General features: G+C 41.6%; 1 protein-coding gene across 1 annotated transcript in view; it reads right to left on the reverse strand.

Moving 5' to 3' along the window:
• The window catches only part of LOC106901034 (maltase-glucoamylase, intestinal-like), a 60,698-nt gene that overhangs the window by 19,185 nt on the left and 21,065 nt on the right, over nucleotides 1–20,448 (reverse strand). The window contains exons 8-15 of the mRNA XM_014963360.1: nucleotides 16,995–17,120; nucleotides 15,862–15,993; nucleotides 9,886–9,999; nucleotides 9,658–9,774; nucleotides 9,488–9,572; nucleotides 5,960–6,077; nucleotides 2,563–2,731; nucleotides 1,919–2,035 (exon numbers count right to left, since the gene is read on the reverse strand). Coding sequence (XP_014818846.1) covers nucleotides 1,919–2,035; nucleotides 2,563–2,731; nucleotides 5,960–6,077; nucleotides 9,488–9,572; nucleotides 9,658–9,774; nucleotides 9,886–9,999; nucleotides 15,862–15,993; nucleotides 16,995–17,120 — 978 coding nt within the window. The remainder of the gene's footprint in view (nucleotides 1–1,918; nucleotides 2,036–2,562; nucleotides 2,732–5,959; nucleotides 6,078–9,487; nucleotides 9,573–9,657; nucleotides 9,775–9,885; nucleotides 10,000–15,861; nucleotides 15,994–16,994; nucleotides 17,121–20,448) is intronic.

Here is a 20,448-nt window from a genome sequence, read left to right on the forward strand (position 1 = left end):
CGGCGCTAAACTGAGTCAGCTAACGAGTCACACTGCTCCCTTCCTCCTTCACAAAATTTTCCCATAATACTCAGTTTTCTCATTAAAATTGAAGAATGTATGATGAATTCCAAGGATAATGAAACATAAAAGGAACAGAAGTAACAAAGCTTTTTATATTATCTAGTGCTTTTCAGACACAAAAAGTATTAATTAAACCATTTGAAATCCCCAATGGATTAGGCAAAGTGGATATTTAAGATTTTATTTCAACACTAACTTAATATTAATTAAACTCAATATTTAAGTTAAATTTCCCCATTACTATGTTTACATCAGAGTTAGTCACTGATAATATTCCCTGCTGGCTCTGAGCTCTGGAGCATCCATCTATTATTTCAAAAATTGCACTATATTTTTACCAGTATCCTGACACTGTACAAGTATTGCTAAAGTTCACAAAAAAACCCAGTCAGACTCCTTAGGTGACGCTGAGTCACCCAAAATGCCTTGTTCATCTCTTTCAGTGAACAAAATGTTTTAAATGCATTTAAGTAATCCAATAAAACCGAATGTATCTTCTGTTAGTTCTGTCATTCACTCAACACTGAGTTGCAGCTGCTGTCATGGAGAACCATTGCTCTTTTCCTGCTCATTAAATTTTGCATATATGATTAATACTCACTCGCCCAGACCAGTCTCCACTTGCATGCCCAAAGGGCCAAGCAAACATATATAGATATGGTACCTCTAATTTTAGCGGAGAGGTAAATAGAAAATATTTATCAGCAGCAGCAGTTAACACCTCACAGATATTTGTTCTCCTACAGAGAAATATCTCAGCATATCTCAGTGTTCTACAGGGTAATTCCTGACCCTCTTAATTCCAGCACTATAGCTCATTAGTCCTGCTTTTGCCCAGCTACTGAATGTCCATCATACTTTCCTGCAGAGATGGGGGTCTTTTGGGGGATGTAAATGTTGCAACATTTTGATGGTGCAAGTTCAAAGAAAACTGAAGTCAAGCTAACAACCTGAGCTCTGGAATTAAATGTTAAATGGATCAGTTTACAGATTGAAAAAAAAGAAAAGACACTTGTTGAACTAACAGAACCATTTCATCACGGTTGCAGATAAGCACAGTGAACTTACAAAGGCTGCAAGACCTTCAAACTGTTCCTAGTTAGAAACAACCTGATACTTTTTTCTATCTGACAAGTCTTGAAAGGGCTTCACAATAAATGGAAGCCATGGCAAAGGTCTGGACTGAGACTGAACTTTTTCATCCTTCTCATGGGCTCATTGGCCTTTTTCAGTCTTTGTGCTTCTTGGCTGATAATTGCTGTTGCTGTCAGTGTCTCTCCTTGGAGTTCTCCCATGTCTGTCTGGAGTTTCTAACCGTGACATTTGCCTGTAACTTGCTTTTAAACAGCAAGGAGATATACATATATATATATATATATATATATACACACATATATATATGTAATGCCCTCTCTCCCTTTTCTGCAATACCTATTATAGTTGCAGAAGTACAGAAACAAAAATTGAAGTAAACAAGGGAGTAGGAAAATGTGCTGATGCTCACTGGCTCTTAAATAAAGCCTGGGCTTCAGGAGGTAAAAGGTGTAGGGGATGAGTCTTAACAACAGCATAGGAAGACGGTTTTCTGTCATTCAAATCACACAGCACACATTTCTGCATGGCTTTTGGATGGTACATACTACATATTTTTCAGTGTTTCTCTGTAATCTTTATGTTACGGATGGAAAAAATTTACACTTCACTGTGTAATTTCTGCTCTCTCTGCAGCACTCCTTTTCACCTGCCGCTGCAGTTTACCTGAGAATGGCAGGTTAATTTCTGAGAAAGTAATAAAAATCACCATCGTCATTACCATAATCATAGACTACAGCTGTGTGTAACTTCCTTGACTTACCATATTTCCCTCTGCATTGTGGTTTCTGGAAAATGGATAGAAAGAGCCAAGCTGCATCCAGCGCAAGCAGAGTTCGTAGGTGGTGTTATGGTTAAACCCACAGATATCAGCACCAATCTAAAGAAAAAATAAAAACATTGGATAAGTGCGTGAGATTGTGACTGAAGCCCAAAAATGAGAAACTATGGAAGTTTGTTAAGAAAAATAAGACGTATCTATTTCTGATGATTTTATGAGAATGCTCCATAATGATACAAATTTTTCCGGGACTGAGATTGCAGTGGCTCCTAAAGCATTAATATCACTGTGGAAGATCTGACTGTACCTCAATAATTCTACAAACTCTTCAGCCCAGCTTGCTAAACCAGAAATGTATGAAGGGACCTCAATGATAGAATACATAATATAAAGAGATCGGGTTTGGACGGCATGCAGTGATTTAATCTGAATCTCACAGTGCTATTTTTGTTTCTCTTCAGCCAGCCAAGATTGATGACATTTAGCTTTTTTTAATCTTCAGTTCTTTACGCTGTGGAGGCCGTTACTGCTGGCCATCTCAAGCAGCTTATTTCAGAAAACATTTGAGTTAATTTAAAGTGATATTATGTATGAGCCAGCAACTGCCTGAAGGACACCGGACTTACGTAGGGGATGCCAAAGAGGTTGAATTCCAGGACTCCAATGATTGACAGGCGCAGGTCCCTCCACTGCGAGAAGTTGTCACCCAGCCAGTGACCCCCGTGCTTTCCACTGCCCACAAATGTAGAACGACTCAAGACAAACGCTCGCTTTCCAGTCGCCTGCTGGACAACACTGAGAAGAGATGCAACAAGATCATTAAAAATAAGAATGGTAACTGAAAGAGTCATATGATCAACCTTGAGTTGGACTAGATGATCTCTATGGTCCCTTCCAACTCTAAAAATTCAGTGAAATTCAGTGAAACCTGAGCTTTCAGGTTTCACAATTTTATCTGAAGAGGTGTCATTCATGAAACAGTTATTATTGTGGTCCCGAGTCATGTGCAAGTGTGGCTGCAAAACAGCAAATAATGGGAAGTTCTACTCAGAGGCCAAAATAAAAAACTAAGATCTATCTGATCCACAAAACAATTTGTTTCAGATATTTTTAATCTTCCTAAAAATACTTTGTGTCTAATTTATTCTCTACAGTGTCTCAAACTGAAAAATTGAAACATAATTACCTTTCTGTATTAGAATATTTAATTTAGTGTCCTACAGGTTCCTACAAAGCAGTATAATATGTATTTTTTTCAACATAGGATTTATTTAGTGATTTCTACTGGCAAATAAAGCTTTAATATCCTGGAATTAAAAATTTAAAAAATTAAAAATATCAAAAAAAACCTGAACATCTTAAAAAAGAAATCAATAAAGCAAAATGTAATAATTCATAATGTTATTCTCATCCTTGTAGTATTTCCTCTGTTTCCCTGTCATTGTTTGATATATGAGGTTTCATTGCAGAATTAGTGGTGTAATTAATTTTGCCTTGCCTTTTGAAAATAATTTTGCTGCATCACCAGAATCAAGGAAGTGCAATATGCCTTATTAACAAATCTGTTACAAAATTCCTCAGCATAGGATAATCTCCGTACAAAATTACATATTGCAATATTATATATTGCAGGAACTCAGATTCAACTCCGCTTTAATATTATCTGGGCAACAACAACTTAGATTGTCTGGGAAATCCTAGAATGAAATATTAATCCTGTTGTTCACCATCCATCTCCTTCTCCCTTTCCTTAATGAGATTTGATCAGGAGCTCTTTCACTGGTATTTGTAATGGCCAATATTTGGTTCTGCAACAGCACAAAGCCTTTAAAATATTCAACATTTATTTCTGAAGCACAAATTACCCAACAGCTTTCATGGAAGCCTAAACATATTAACTGCCTGGGCCATATGCAGCAAGAGGTGCAATTCTTGAACCGTTTGAGATCTGCTGGTTCTGGGTTGTAGGTGCACTGCTGGGACAAATAACTGCACGAGACCCCATGTGCTTTGCATAAATAGCATTTTGGAGCCATTTCATGAGTGCCCTGAGCATGAGCCCTCTCCTCTGGTTGTGAAGCAGAAGTCTTCAGCTCCGTTTGCAAATGCAAGTGCTAATGAGGGCAACATCGGATCAACTCAACTATGACCCAGAGCTGCATAAACAATTTGCAACAATTAATTTATTGAATAAATTTCAGTCTATTGTGAACCATTGCTGAACAGGTCCTAATGTTGTCAAATGTATTTGTTGATTGAAATTATTTACAGAATATCATGTGCAAGTAACTCCTGGCGTTAAGCTGTGCACAAGCTGATTGCTGCTATTTCATGTATCCAAATTCAAGCCATCTGACATGGGCCAGATGACACATTTCCTATTCTCCAGCTGCATTAGAATAATTCTTATAATTGTTTTTTATACGATTATGAACTTGTCACTCCTTTTCAGCCAATATCCTGCAATTGATGCTGGTTTGCTAAATATTCCTGTCAGTAATTTAATTTAGTATATTATTTGTGAAGAGTGAATGCAGAAAGGGTGTACAACCAGCCTTGGAAAGAAATGCGTTTGAGAAACCCACATGAATATGCATGAAAAATTCTTCACCAAAGTTTCCCAACTTTGCAGCAAATCCAGCCTCTGCTTATGCTTTTGGTGATGTTCTCTCTTGGGGGAGTCTCTACAATTTGCTGAGTGAAATATGTGTTTCTTTTGGAAGGAGCCCTGGGAGCAAGTGCTGCAGGAACGGGGAAGGTTCACAGCCTCGGGGGAGGCTGCAAGGAGCTGTGCAGCAGTAATGGTCCCAACAGCATTGGTCTGGGCAAGCGTGGCTTTTCCTGCTAAATTCACAGGCTTTGTCTCAGGCAATTGGCTTTGCTGGCACAGAGCCTGAATAAGACTAAAAAAACAAGTTCAAGAAGACAGGCAAATCCAAAGTCTCTATTCAGAAAGTGTTACCAAGACAAATCCCAGTGGAGAGACCAGTGATGGGAGGGTCTTTGCTGAGCTCGGGGCACAGGGGTCCCAAACCCATGCTAAGACCTGTGTGTCCTAGTGGGCTGGGTAGCCAGCAAGGTCAAGGGTTTGAGAGCTTTCTGAACCTTCTCCCAAAAGCTGGACTGCTCTTCAGCCAGGCCCACAAGAGCTGGCAAACTGCTTCTGGCTTTTACCCAGTGCTTCCCTAACCCCAGGCTTGGCACGTAGAGTACAAGTGCATCAGCACCATAAGTAGGCTCACTTAGCCAGGTTCTCTGAGTGCTATCACAACACAACCGCTGAAAATGGGTGCTAAATACTGAAATAAGCCAGCACAAGGACTCCTGCCTTGCGGTATTAAACTTCTCTATGTTTTAGCTCGATCTCTGCCAGAAAAGGCATGATTTGCCCACTTGATTTAATCCAACGGCTAGCTTTCCACCATCACTCCAGCTTCACAGCAACAGTCTGCCTGTGTAAGCTCATTCTGAGTGCTTCCCAGCTGCAAAATTAGTTTTACATTAGCCGACAGCAACTCTGCCTTCTCGGACCGACTCAGCCCCAAGCCAAAATGCAAAACATTGCCTGCCAGGAACAAGAGGCAGCTCCAGAAGCAGATGGGGGAGATGCACGGTTCGATCCTGCAGTGACAGAAATTCCTCTGCTTGAGCCATGGTCATGAAGGGATGGAAAAATTCCCTTGACGCCACACAAGGCTGCATCTGCAGCAGCTGCACGTGAGCAGCTTTAGCAGAAGATAGGAACATCTTGCTCTAGTTATACAAAAGCAGCAGCTGAAGAGTTAGGTCCTACAAGTAGATCCTGATTTTAGCTAAGAAAAGTAATTGTAAAAGTAGAAGATTCTGTTTCTTCTTCCAAGATACTCTATTCTCAAAACTTCTTACTGAATGACAAATGAAGCACGGGCGCTGTTTCTTAATAGATACTATTACAGACTTCCCAGGTAACATCAGCAGCTTTTAAAATGTATTTCAACCACCTGAAATCTGCCTAGATTACTGAGAAATACTTAGAAAACTTACTTGAAGGTTGGTTCTGTCTGTGCCCAGCCGAAGAGAGAGTGTGTGTTGTAGTGCTCTCCGAGGTAAGTCTTGGAGTCGGGACACAATGTCTTTTGGGCCAGGGAACGATCGGAAATGGCTGGGAATGATACAAAACATTTTAAAATTATATACATTGCGATTCAAATCTCTTCATATTTCTACTCAGTTTGGGGTGATAACACCAAAGGGTTTGGTAAGGGGAACAGGTGATAAAGTGTCAGCCCTGCACTGATTAGAGGTTAACATGTAGCTATGAATCCCTGCTGGCAGACAGGCACCTGTCCTCGGAAGGGTGAGAAGATTGAGTAAACAATGCTAATTCACTTCAAGTTTTATGCCCAATAATTCAAAACATCTGTACAGATATCATGTATTCAGTAAGTAACAGCCAGAAAGAAAATGTCTGCGTTGCTGAATTAAGAATACACCTACGTATTCTTTCACATAATGACTAAGTTTACTTAAGAGCAACAATATTGCAAGAAAAAAAAAACCCAAATCAGAACTTCAGATGCCCAAGGAACTTAGATGGTTGTATGAAATCACGAGAGCTCAGTTTGTGTATCACTCAGCTGCGGGTGCAGGTAGGCAGCACAATTCTGCCCTATCACGTCAAAATTCACACCTAAGCTCCGTGCTGGCCCCTCTCTTCCCTTGAGGCTTTTAGGACTAAAGGACAGCAGGACGAATGGCACAGCCCCAAGCAGCCTTGGGAGCGATGAGTGGGGAGTGCCCGGGGGGTACCGGGGAGGCAAAAAACATGAGGTGTAGCATTTCATAAGGTATCATCTGCTATGGCCCCATAGGCTGCAGAGAAGAGAGCAAGGGTAGGCTATAAAGGGTATATTCACATGCAGATGGATTACCCAGTAACTTTCTATCAGCAGGTCACAGGCAGTCAAGGCTTTGCCCTTCAGTAGTAGCTTTTTTCCTTCAGTAATAGTCAGGGATAGACCTGACGTCACTGGCACAGCACCCATTTAGCTGAGCCAAGGAAAGCAATATGAGGCATAAATTGGCTGTGCTGGGACTGCCTGGTCTTTGATCCCACATTAAGGAGATGCTGGCAAAGCCCATTTGGTGCAGAAAATGTGATTCTCATCCTCTGCAGGTAACCTCCATGAAAATGCCATGTCAAGTTCAGCGGGAACTGGGCAGGTCAGGTATTTATTTTTAGAGATGGAGTTGAAAATGTTGTAAAATCCTCTCAGAAAAAGAAAGAAGGTAAGTTCTCAAATATTCTTCTTTTTCGTGCTTAATTAGGTGCACACACTTTTGTAAATATTTCTCCATGAGCAAGCAATCTCACTGCCTAATCGCACGTTACTGTATGTTTGCAGTTCATTACTACAAAGTGCATTTCTCTGTACCTGAAACCCCATTAGCCTCTCTGCTCTGCTGTGCCACCACAGCTGGAATCCTTGTGTTTGGATTTTTAGCCACAAAGACTCCAGTGTGGCTAATATGCATCAGAATAATTTAATTTATAGGCAATTTCCAGGTAACTTTGGGTAACTTTGACTGGTATGCCTCTGAAGAAGACACTAAGGTTCTGGGGAAAGTGACACTTAATGTCCCAGCAGCACTTAATTATTAGCCCCATAAAATCAAGGTGGGATATGAAAGAAAATGCTTCCACATGAGTCAAATATTCATGCTTTGTTCTTAGTCTAAGTATTTTGTATTCCGCCTCAGTAATACTGATTATTTTACAATTGCATATCAATCTTTTGTATAAAATGTTTTATAGAAAATTGATTTGAAGGACATCTGCTTTTAGAAGTTTAAACCACGGTTATGTGTAATCGTGGTTGTAATTTAGATGGGGAGGCTGAAAGCTACAGGGACAAAAAACCTTGGGTGCTGAGATTGGGACTTGCACAGATTCAGTCACCTAAGGCAACAGTGAAACTCCAAACCCTTGCCAGCTCCAAGAAGGTCCTAACACCTTGTTGGACTAAGCAGCTTGGGTCCCACGTCACACCTACACCGGTCAAGGGCTTGGATAGTCAAGGGCTTGGACGGTCAAGGGCTTGGACGGTCAAGGGCATGCAAAATGTTGGCATAAAGTAGAATATAAAAGAAAGCCCTCGAATGCTAGTTTGAAAACAGATCTCCTACACCTTCAAAAAAATGCCTAAGGCTCCTGTCTGCAGAAGGGAGACCAACATTGTGAGTCGCAAGCAGAAGTAGGTGCATACGTGCATGAGAAGGAGCAAGCCAGAGAGAGAAACTGGGCTCAAAACACACCTGTCTTCAGTATTGCTCATTGTCCTCCCTTGTCATGTAGACATCTAGGTCTCTGACTCCTCTGTAATGCCTCAGACTTCAATGCTAGTTGCCGCAAAGCTCAGCTTCGTGGCTCAGAAACCTCTTTATGTGTCTGTCCCTCAGTCCTTTATTCGTGAGAGTAAAGGGAGCCCTGCCATTTTGGCCACCTTCCCCAAAGTTTCACACCTTCTTTTGCAGCTCTGAATGCTGACAAAAATGGAAGTAACTTAAGGCAAAGGTGGAAATGTCTCATCAGTTCATGAGCTTTGCTCAATGACAAGACCCACAGGGCCAGCATGCAACAGTTACAATCAGCGGTTTCCCCACAAAGAGAATAAACACCAAATTCATAATTAAAAGCTCTGCTTCTGGTTTCAATAATTTACAATCTTTTTACAATATTTTGTTATGCATTGGTTATGTTTATGTTTTTCTTGCATCCGGCGTGAAAAGAAATGAGATTTAATAAATAAAATGAAGAATTCAGATGACAGTACAACAGCCTGAAGGAAAAATGGGGACATTTCCAATACTTCACTGTCAATAACTCATTTATGCATCAACATCCTGCTGCATATTAGCATTGCTCTGGCAGTCGGGCTTTCCTGGGGAAATGTCGGCTGGATTAATTGCCAGGACCACTGGCACTAATTGTAAGTACTCATGGCTTCCTGGGGAAGAATGAGCATGTCATTAACACGGCTACTGGAAGAGGTGTTCCCATTCCTATCAGTCTCACATAGGCTTTGGCACTTTTTAAACTTATTTTTAGCCCATTTCTAGTAAGGCAGTGGAAACTTCTTTCCTAAGAGAAGCAAAAGATACTGAATTAAGGCATCAGGGAGATACATCTTCCTTATCATGGTTTGTGGAATAGGCGAAGACTGCCTATCCCTGGGACTAGCAGTGGGGATGGTAAGGCAGAAGGGTTACTCCTTCCATAAATCTGTAGCTGAGTTACAGTATATAGGTGCCTTACCTTTTCTCAGACCAGTTGCTCAGAGAATGGCAGGGAAGGCCATTTTTCTAGTCCTGCTACAAGGCAGGCCACATGACAGAGGACAGTGGCTTAGAAAGAGGAAAGCTGAGCCAATGGGCTCCTGAACCAATATGTAACTGAACACGCAGAACAGGCAGGGAAAGAAGAAAAATGAGAGGGTGGATTTTTTTTCTAAGAAATAACCTATCCAGGATTAAAAAAAAAAAAAAAAAAAAAATCAAGAAAACTTTACTTACTCGGAATGAAGGGAGGGTTATTGATATCATTAGCAGCACATCCAGGAAGCTGGCCTGCCATGAAATTGGATGGTTCATTCATATCCTTTAATAAAGATAATAAGACACATGTCAAAACCCTCATTTTCTTTTTTTTTTAAAGAAGGGAGGGCAAATATAATGAGACGTACAATCCAGATCCCATCGTAGTCAAGGACATCCTTAAGCTCCAGACACAGCTGGGTCCACCACTCAACTGTCCTGGGGTTGGTGTAGTCAGGAAACACTGAGTCTCCAGGGGGCCAGGCCTAGAATTCACAGGTAAGACAACTCATTATCTTCTCATTTCTGCTACACAGCTGCTTCATCACTTTGAAGCAGCACTAGACCAAATGCATGAGAGAATTTAATAAACCAACCTTTCCAACAGCAGGAGTTACACCATCAGAGTTGTTCACCCAGACTCCCATCTCCTGTCCAAGTTCATAAGGCCTGTAAGTGCCTGGTTCCTCATCCTTAGTTATGAAAGGGTCCTGAAAACAGAGATTACATTTCCATTATCGAAATCCCAAAGGTAAAAATTACTTTTCTATTTGTATATTTTAGAAAAATTTGGATGATGTTCTTAATGCAGATTGCAATAATATTGGAAGAAAACAGCATTAAAATTTAATAAAAGTTGAGAGCACATAATAATTTAAGAAAAGTCATTAAAGATGTGTTGTGTTTCTTGTATAAGGCAAAAGTGATGTGAAATTATTAAATAACCTCATGTTTATTTTTTTATGAGACTTTCTATGTTAAAATGGTTTTAGAGAGGCACTAGATTTTGGTGCCTCTCTACAAGGTCTCTACTTGGCAGACCAGGGTGCCACACTGGGCATTCCCACACTTGGACACTTCTGGGTTCCCCCAAGGCAATCCTCATTCCAGTTGCCTCAGCATCAACAGCTTGGTGCTGGAATAACTAAAACTTCTCAAGGGGATTGAAGCATCCAACCTCAAAAGGACCTCACTAGCTCTCCCGTCAGATCCAATGTCAGACAAGGATGTTTTATGCCAGTCTGGTACAGAGTAACCCAACTCCTGTATGCCTGCTCCTAGGGCGATATGTCTCTGTTCCCCTCTGGCATGAAGGCCACAGCATTTTACACCCCATAACTCGTCCTTGCTGCCCCTGTCACTGCTTGGGCGGTCACCACCTCCCATTGCTGCCAGTGGCATTGACACCACCAGGTTCTCTGCCTCAGGATGGCCATCCGTAGCCACCAAGCTCATCGAAAGGAAGCCTAGTCTGTTCCTGGAGAAGATGGAGGCCCCCTTGTCAGTAAGTAATAAAGTTAGGAATACTTTGAGATACCAGTGAATGAAGAGATACTATTCAACTCTTCTCAGCAGGAAATAAGTGCGCTTTGCAATATGTCCTTAATTGGGAGCAGCTATCTGCTTCGTGTTATTTAGAAAAGAGGAAGATTACAGCCATTTTAGAAGAAGGGAATTCTTTACTTTTCTCTTAGAAAATGTTATTCCCTCAGGTTCCGCTTAAGGCAAAACCTTTCAGTTATGAAACACAATGGAGAAAAACACCACTTCTTCCATACCAAAAAAATTCTTCCATTCACTTATAGCTTGTGCAATAATTTAAATGAACTTGAATTAAAATGTGATAGAAGTCTAACTAATAAACGTCTTAAGAACAAAAAAAAAAAAAGTCTGATCCCAAAAGGTAAATTTCTTTAAAGGGATGTTTTAAACTTTATTTTAATACCAAAAATTAATTGCCTGATTTACTCGTAAGCCCTCTGATAGCTATAACCCTGGTGAGGAAAGTGTATTCTTCCCTGCCTCAAAACCAAAAACCTCTGCTAAATCCCTACCTTAAGTGCAAAATTCTGTTCAGTTTTAACTATCATGCTCCAGCGTCACCTCCATAAAGAGCATAGGTGTCCATTACCTTTTTTAACTTGTTTAATAGTTCAGCTTTGGAAAAGAGAAAACTGTCCATCTGCAATAATTATCTTATAATTGTGGGAAAGATGTCTCTCAAGGGACTTGAAGGCTGGAAGAAGTCAACTTAATTAGCTACTCCTAATCCAAACTTCTGGTTTCCTTCTGCTGAAAGGTTATTCCAGTGCATAAATCTAATATATTATGCAGGTTTAGTATCATCCTAAAGAGAACAAAACCCTCTCGTGCATTCATGGGTTGTTTGCTGGGGAGGAAGTTCACGTCTGTTAAATCTTCCCAAACTCATCTTTTTAGCAGCTCTTGGAGAGAAGGTGCTGAGGGACCTCAACTCAAACTCACTGCCCTGAGAGCTGGGGGCACCCTCCACTTATCCTGGCTGATGCACTTCTACCTGTAGCCCCAAACATAGATTTTGACACACATCCATAAAAACTCATCCCTGGAAATTTTAGTCTCTACAGCTCATACAGCTGGACTTTAAAATGTTAAAGCTATCAAGCGTTATTTTGAATTGTAAGCACGTTGCTATTAAGTAATTTGTCACTCATGTCATTCCTAGATGTTTTTATTTTTTAGTGTGATTTAATGGAAGGTTTGCAACGTCTTTCATTAAAGCTCCTCTTCAGTAATGATGTTTATCATTTTACGCTGTAGTCATTGTTACTTTTGGAACTACTTTCTTTGTTTCTAAAGAATATTTTTGTTCTGACTCAGCTGAAGCACCCACATTATTCAGCGCAATAATGATGACCAAGTACTGACACTCTTAGACAAAATTTCCCTTAAATGGAGGTGGCCTCTGAAAGAGATCAGGAGAGAGAAGTGCTGAAGGACTGTATTTAGAGACTCTGATAATGGGGTCATGCTATTATCAAGGTGACCACAGGCACAGAGGGCTCTCAGCTTTGGATGCAAGCATGGGGACTGGACTTACTGATGGTGCAGCCACCCCAGAGGTGGTGGCACAACCGAGTTCGGGTCCCATCCTCAGCAGGTTACCAGTGTTAATACTGCTGGCTGTTAGGATCTGCACTTTGCTTGTGACTACAGTGGTCTGAGATGGGGAGGACTGAACCCATCTCCCCCAAATCCATCTACTAGAGGTTTTACATGACAAAGTGACCGCAATCAGAGCCCATTTCCTGAAATCATCGTGAAAGAGGCAACAATCTGCTACACTTGGGGAACTCGCTCAGTACTGTCACTACTCAAAGGGAATCTAAATAGAAAATTGTTCTTTCAGTATCAAACTGGATTACGCTTGCCTTCATTGCAGTTAGCATGGCTTTGCTGTCACTTGGGAATGAAACCCTTCACACTGTTCCAGCTCCCGACTGAACTTATGGGAATGCTTTACATCACTAAAGAATGCTAATAGAGTCAGAGTTTGATAGAAATATCAGCACCAGTACGAAAGACCAACTGTACTAAAGAGAAAATAGAAAACTTCACTACCAGTGCAACCTATACTTCCCATTGGCTTTTAAAAAATGAAGGACAAACTGGATCAGCTTTTGCTCTTTTTCACAAGCTTACCTGAAGAACTAGAGCAGAAGACAGTCCTTAGTTACAGGTTAGTGGAAGAAGGAAAGAAGGGCTTCCTATCTGGATTCCTATTAGCTCACTGCATGAGTTAAGAATTGTTGTTACAACAGCTGAATTTAGATTAATGTAACAGCTCCTTGCACTGCTCTATCATCCACCATCTGAGAAACTGAAAGAGCTTCAAAAATGTGGTTGATGTTAAACTCACAAGTCAGAAGATAACTTAGCTCACCCACTGAACTGCTTGCTTGTATCTTCTTAGCAACAGCAAGAGCAAAACAACCCAAGCCATCCTAACTTTGATGAAAAAGGCATGACTACCATGTATTTACTGAATGGCAAGAGTGTGTATAGGAAGAAGCCACCCCAAACTCATGGTATTTACCTGATATATTCATGTCTCGCAAACTTCCTTGAGAAAAAGCAATAAATAGGCAAGTGGTATTTAATGTTACAGCTCTAACAGATGAGATAATTTTTAGAGCAGTATTGAGGATATAAGGAGCCTGAAATGCCTAATAGCTGGAAAGAGCACTCAGTCCTGACAGCACATGTGCTCATCTACCGCTTGGTTAGTTATTTACTATGATGTATCCAGTTAATTTTGGACTATTTTTGTCTTGAAGTGGCCCTCCATCAGAGTGATTTAGTAATCTGTTACTGTTTAAACTCTATGCCTTGGACCTCCACTAATGGAAACTGTTTTCAAGGCTGCACCCTGGAGCTTCTCGTGATTTACAGCTGCAGAAGAACTGGGACCTCCATGGGAATGTAGGCAAATAGCGCTCACTGTATAAGCTGCTATTTCCATTATCAATATGTAATTGATCACTTGGGCTGTGTGGTTTTGTTTGAGATTCCTAGCAGCAAATTCAATTATAGTACAACAAAGTGAAGATTAGGCCAGTACTAAATACAGAGTAGGTATTATTAACAAAACTACAAAAAAAAAAAAAATCAGACTGAAAACCAGCAAACCTTATAACTGTATTTTAAAAAGAAAACACGGATACGGGTATCAGTGGTGCTGACTGGTCCATCCTCTGTCATATGCTAAGCTTTACAACAAATTGTGGAGAAAAAAATAGGGCCAGGGAGGCATTTCTGAGTTAATCTATCTACTTGACAAGATAGTGTGATTTTTAGATGAGGAAACTGCAGTAGCTCTCTGTTGTCTTGACTCCAGTAAACATTTGATACACTACCACAAGTGAAAGAGGAATGGTCCCACAATTTCAGACTCTGCTATTCAGTCTCTCTTCTCACAGGCCTTTGACAGGACCCCCATGACAAGATGAGGAACACGGCCCTTATTTTAAAAAGACTGGATCAACTTAGAGCCTGTCAACATTAGTGGCCTGTCCATTGTGATTCACCTGGATTAATTGTTCTCCTTACTAGTATGAGCCACCAATATAATGTAGGTAAATGTGATGCAGGGTTTTGGCACACAAGACAATTTTTACAAGAAAGAAGGAAATATTTCTGCCATTATCCAATCACTGTGGGAGCATCACCTGGAGTGCTGTGAAATTTGCTACACAGGGAAATGCATTCAAACTGGGGCACATGTGGGAGAGAGCTACTACAATGAGATCTGAAGAACTCCCCCGATAAAAAGAGAATAATATATTTCAGTTTGTTTAGCCTAGCAAAAACCGGCTGAGGGAGAATACGCTTGTTCGAGTAAGTATATCAGGAAAGCAGAAGGATGAGAGACTGGCAGTTTGAGGTAAATAAGAATAGTAGCACCCAAATGGATGGTGTAAGCTGACCATTTAGGCTCGAAAATAGATGACTGCAATTACAGCAAAAAGTCCTGAGAGGGACTCTGTGGGACTGTCTCCTTCTCCTTCCCTGTGGGTCAGCGCAGCCTGACCCATCCCTGATGAATCTGCCGGACCCGTTGACAACACTGACTTGAGGAGGGACCCCGGGCAGGCAGCTCCCTGCTCAGCTGGCCCTGCAGGCAGATAGCTTTACCTTAATGTCTACCTTAAATCTTTTCAGCTGCAATTTAAAACACTTTTCTTCTTATCCTGTCCTTAGGGGCTACGGAGAACAAATTACACCTCTCTTCTCTGCGGCGATGCTTCACACCCAGGTGCACTGCTCCAGGTCCTGTGCTCCTGAGCATTCCCATCCTGATCCTTTGCAGGTGGTGTGACTGTCCCAGCCTGTGCTGGGACAGGTCTTATGCATCTATCAAGAACTTTACTTGAATGTCTGTTGTCCAATTTCCTTGCCACCATTGACACTCAATTAGCCACTGTGAGAAAAAGTAACTCCAGAGCAAGGGAACCTGTGGGAACTTGCTAGAGAGAAGAGCAATTTTCACTTCTGCCCAAATTCATTCATTGGGTCATACATCAATTTTGGTTAGAGGCTCAACATACATTTACCACCAATTTTCATGCAAACAAACTTCCCTTACGTTAATTTAGATTAAAAGTAAACATAAGGTAACACGAACTGTAGGTACTAGCCCTCCAGAGTAGAATAGATATTTTCCACTATTCTACTATTTTTGTCTGTGTACTAAAATAATTTGGTGCTTTTTTCTGGAAAAGAATTACATTAAAGCAATCATATCTAAACTCAGTCCTGAACAGAGGCAGAATTTCTCATAACTGAGTGGGAAAGGTGAAAGAGAATCAATGTTATGATACAGTGATGGTGCTGGTACACAGATATCTGATAAATGCAACAAATTTAAATATGAAATCTGTGAGAAATTGTTCCTCAGCTCTTCTCAACAAATGACAAAAATGGAAAATCTGTTACAATAGCATGTGTGCATTAGCACCTAGATACTGCTATGAACACTAGGATGCAAATAGTTCTTATAAATGGAGAAATAATTAGTAATATTGATAATTTACCAGAATCAGGACATTGTGCATTCCTTCCTTCTTCAGCTGTTTGAGGTACTCTGGCAGACCTGCAAAATTCACTTTATCATAGGTGAAGTCCAAGCGACGTTCCATGTAGTCAATATCAAAATGTTGGACATCCTAAACATTTAAAAAGTAAACATTACGTAAGTACTTCATCCAGAGGAGAACCACAAAAAAGATCAGAGGGAATATCTAGCCTGTGAGGACAGGCTGAGAGAGCTGGGATTGTTCAGCCTGAAGAAGAAAAGGCTCTGGGGAGACCTTGTTGTAGCCTTTCAGTACTTAAAGGGGGCTTATAAGAAAGATGGGGACAGAATTTTTAGCAGGGCCTGTTGCCATAGGACAAGGAGTAATGGTTTTAAACTAAAAGAGGGTAGATTCAGACTAGATATAAGGAAGATTTTTTTATTATGATGAGGGTGGTGAAACACTGGAACAGGTTGCCCAGAGGGGTGGCAGATGCCCCATCCCTGGCAACATTCAAGGCCATTGGAGGGGGCCCTGAGCAACCTAATCTGGTTGAAGGTGTCCCTGCTCATGGCAGGGGGGTTGAACTAGATGACCTTTAAAGGTCCCTTCCAACCCAAACTATTATACGATTCTATGATTGACACATCTGATATGGAAAATCAGAATGTATGCAACTATGTTTCTAAAAGGTAACTAACATATGAAATGAAACCTAAGAGATTGGCTGTAATAATTGTAAATAATTGTCAGGCCAAATTCAGCTCCTATAAACTTACAGGATAGCAATGGACAAAATGGAAATGTAGAAGTCCTAGCTCGGCAACTGTTTGGCAGTTTGGTGATATGCATCAGAAGTACCATAATTTATTTTCTAAATGCTAGCACCTCTCGCTGCATAACAGTAAATCCACACCAGAATCGCCTGCTATGCAGCCAAGAGCAGCACTTAAACCTCGTGTTCAAAGCCCACTTTAAATGTTCTTTTAAGCATTATGAAGATATTACATGCGAAACCACTACATAAGATTATGAACATCCTTTTATTCTACAATTCTCTTTGCAGGATAATCACTTTCCCTCTGTTATAATTTTGCTCAACTCATTTTGGATTGTAAAATTAGCATACACAATGAAAAATTCATACTTACGTATGGGATATCATAGCGGTGCATGCGATCGACGGTTTCCTTCAGAGTATCAATGTTGCCATAACCCCACCGGGAGAGGTGAAACCCAAGAGACCAGTAGGCAGGCATGTGTGGGCGTCCAATGGCCTACAGTAGGAGTGAGGGATACAGAAATGCAAAGGGTGAGATGAAGAGAAGTTATTCTGGAACACCAGGAGAGGCTCCCAGCTCATTTAAACCAGGGAGATCAGGGCATTGCGCACCCATGAAATACCCTTTCCTTTCTCAGAACAGCTCACTGTACAATATGCTTGCCTCCAAAAAAGCACTTTTGCTGGTGGACCCTTATCCTTAGCAGAGGCTCTGAGTGACACTCACACTTAGCATCACTTCTAAGAACACCCCAGTGGAAGACACGGTGTATAAAATCCAGGCTAATGTTAAATGAGGGTCTCGCTGAGGTCTCAGCCTTCACACAGTAGCATGTGCCTTCACTCACACAGCACACACCAGCAGAAACCCAGCATGGAGTCTTGCACCACATGCCCCATGCCAAGTCTACAAACCCTTTGGTCAACAGAGGCAAGTCTCCAACGCCACACAGCAACTTCAGCTTTGCTAATTTCTCTTGCTGCACCTGGCTGGACTAACTCATCAAGAGTCTGATGTTTATTTGAGCTCTCTGAAGTTTTAATTATATTTACACACCACCCTGATGAAATTCAGTTACTTATGATTGACTGCTTTTATTGCTGGCCCACATCATTGTGTTGCCAGGCATTGACAAACCTCTTCAAAGTCAGAGTTACTGTTTGGTCTCAAAATTCTTAACTGAAACATGAGGTAATGAGTTAAATATGATTTTATAAATATTTGATTTCCACTGGCTCCACGTAATCCAGCTGTAAATTGCACGAGGAAACTCAATTGAGAGCACAGGGGAGTGAGGCATCCTGCTCTGCTTCCCCCGGTGAGAGCTGCTCTGGCAACCTGGGACAAGCAGCGAGCAACCACCGTGTGTCTGTTCTAGAAATAAGCTGAAATCTGGCATTGTGTCATTAGAACACACTGGTGTTTTCTGTGGGACATCTCTAGAATCCTTACTCCAGTTTTAAACAGTTAGACCCCATGAAATTAAACTTTGTTCAGTATTCCTGACATCCTTGCAGGCAATACATGGAAATCAAGTGGCTACTAGGCACCATGACTTATTTAATCAGTTGAATCTATTGACTCCCTTTGGCTAAATAACTTTTCCTCCCTTATTTCCTCATGGACCTCCAGAGTTAGGTAATTAGGCTAAGAAGTGAAAAAGAACAAAACTTGCGTATTGGCAGCTGAACTCCATGTACTTTAATTAAATAAAAAGAAGGCACTCCTGGCACTGTGTATCTATCTCATTGCTAAGCTCTCTGGAGATCCCAAGGCATAAAGACACATCTTCCTACGGGATTTTCTCCAGTAAGAGCCTGACCTGGGAAAGCAACGCTAAACTTGATATTGCTCTAAAACATGTCACGGATGCTAGAGCTGTTGGGATATGCAAACTGTTAGAAAAACTGATACAGAAGAGAAGCAGGGAAAAGCAGAGAACATTTCAATGCACCTGAGCTGGGGGAACACACAGGACAAATTGCTTCCAAACAAGAATGGCTTGTGGACAGACAGGCAAAATTCAAGCACTAAGCACTACAAATTCGGCTACACAGAGTGCTTCTGCTTGTTGGGATGTTGCTATCTCACCTAAGAAAAAGGAGGAGGCCAGAAAAATTGGTGAGGTTAATGGTTTGAGTCCCTCTGGGAGGGATGCTCCGGCTGAGCAGCACAGCTCCCCTATACACCAGCTACTCATCCCATTCCACCGGACTTAACCCTCTTCACCCTCCTCAGTGCCTACTTCACCTCCAACTTAGCTGGAAACTAAGGCCTTCAGACGAAGCAAGAGCAGGTGAAGATGGCACACTACCATGCAGTGGGAGGCTGATGGGCAAAGACATACCGTTGCCACTATGGCATGGTCTCATCTGCTTACACATGTCATTAGTTATTTCCAGCTTGTGTGGACACATCTGATCCCCCAGACCGTCCTTCAAGCTCTGCTGAGGTTTCTTGTGGAGGGCTGAATGGGACACAATGGCTCAGGATGATCTCCTAGACACCTTGTGAGCTGGCACCAAAGTGTCCAGCAGAGCACAGCAAGCCTCAGGGCAAGAAGTTTGCTTCTCTGTCACAACCACACTCACCATATTAAGGATAAATTCATCTCAGGAGGCAGCAGAGCTTATTTTAGACCAGCCAAGGCTGCAAGATGAGCTCTGTGAACCCCATCACTTTGTGCTCCTAAAGCAAATGCACATTTTGCCCTTGCTTTCTCTACTGTAAACAGAGAGTGACCTCTACAAACAAAAGAACTCCCTAATGAAATAAAACGTTTTATGCACATGCTTCTCCCCTTTGACAAGAAAAGGAGTGAAAATGAGCTGATAAATATTCATCTTGTGGCTGAACTCAGTGCCCCGTGCCTTGCCAGGATGTCTGTGAGGCATCCACTGCCTCTCCTCGACTGGGCTGGGAAATGGGAACCACCATGGTGGTCACCAACCTGGGCAGAGGGAACTACTGGGCAGCTCCAGGTCCTGCAACACCCCAGGTCACTCCTGGCTGGGGAGGACAGTCAGCCCAGGACATCACCAGTACAACATGGTTCAAGAGCTGGATGGGGATTTTCTTCTGTCCCCCACAGCCTGTCAAGCACCCAGGTGGACACCAGCGGGGCTAGAGGGGAACCTCTGGCCACCGTTGTGTGTGACAGGGTCCTTCCCAAACAGCACATCCTGGGGGTTTGCTGAGGTTTGGTGCTGTCTTGCCTGTGGACTACAGAGCTGCCCAACAGCAAGGCAGTATTTTGTGACAGCATCCCTTGAGAAGTTCGAGATTACAGCTGGACCAACTGAAGAAAATGCACCTTGCAAGCAAGATATTAAGTTTTAAAGCAATTAGTTCCCCAGGTTCACCAGGCTGGCACATCTATGGTGAGCTTAATTGAAATCAGCAGAACATTTGAAGAGAAAGGATGAAAACAGGGCAGCTGGGAAAACAAATGTTCTTTTTTCTAATTATGCTGCGGACTCTCTCTAATGGATCCCCCTGAAGCTTCCTGATAAAGTAACTGACATATGGTACCTACTCACAGATGGATCAGCAGAGGCAGGGATGTAATTTTGCAAACTTGAAAACTCACGTTGGATTTGATATATATTTAGGATCTAGTTAATTCATATCAATTGCATTCTGCATACAAATGATCATAAAATGCAGTAGGCAGAGAAAGCCGGCTTGGCAAAATTGACTCCCATAGAATCAGAAAAGGTAAATGAGGTATGGCAGGGGAACTGAAGAAGGAAAACATGAGAAATGCAGAAACAGCAAACATATGGGGTATCCAAACTGAGAAAAAAAAAAAAAAAAAGGAAGA

This window comes from Calidris pugnax, unplaced genomic scaffold (assembly GCF_001431845.1).
Source record: "Calidris pugnax isolate Ruff unplaced genomic scaffold, ASM143184v1 scaffold44, whole genome shotgun sequence".
NCBI classification, from domain to species: domain Eukaryota; kingdom Metazoa; phylum Chordata; class Aves; order Charadriiformes; family Scolopacidae; genus Calidris; species Calidris pugnax.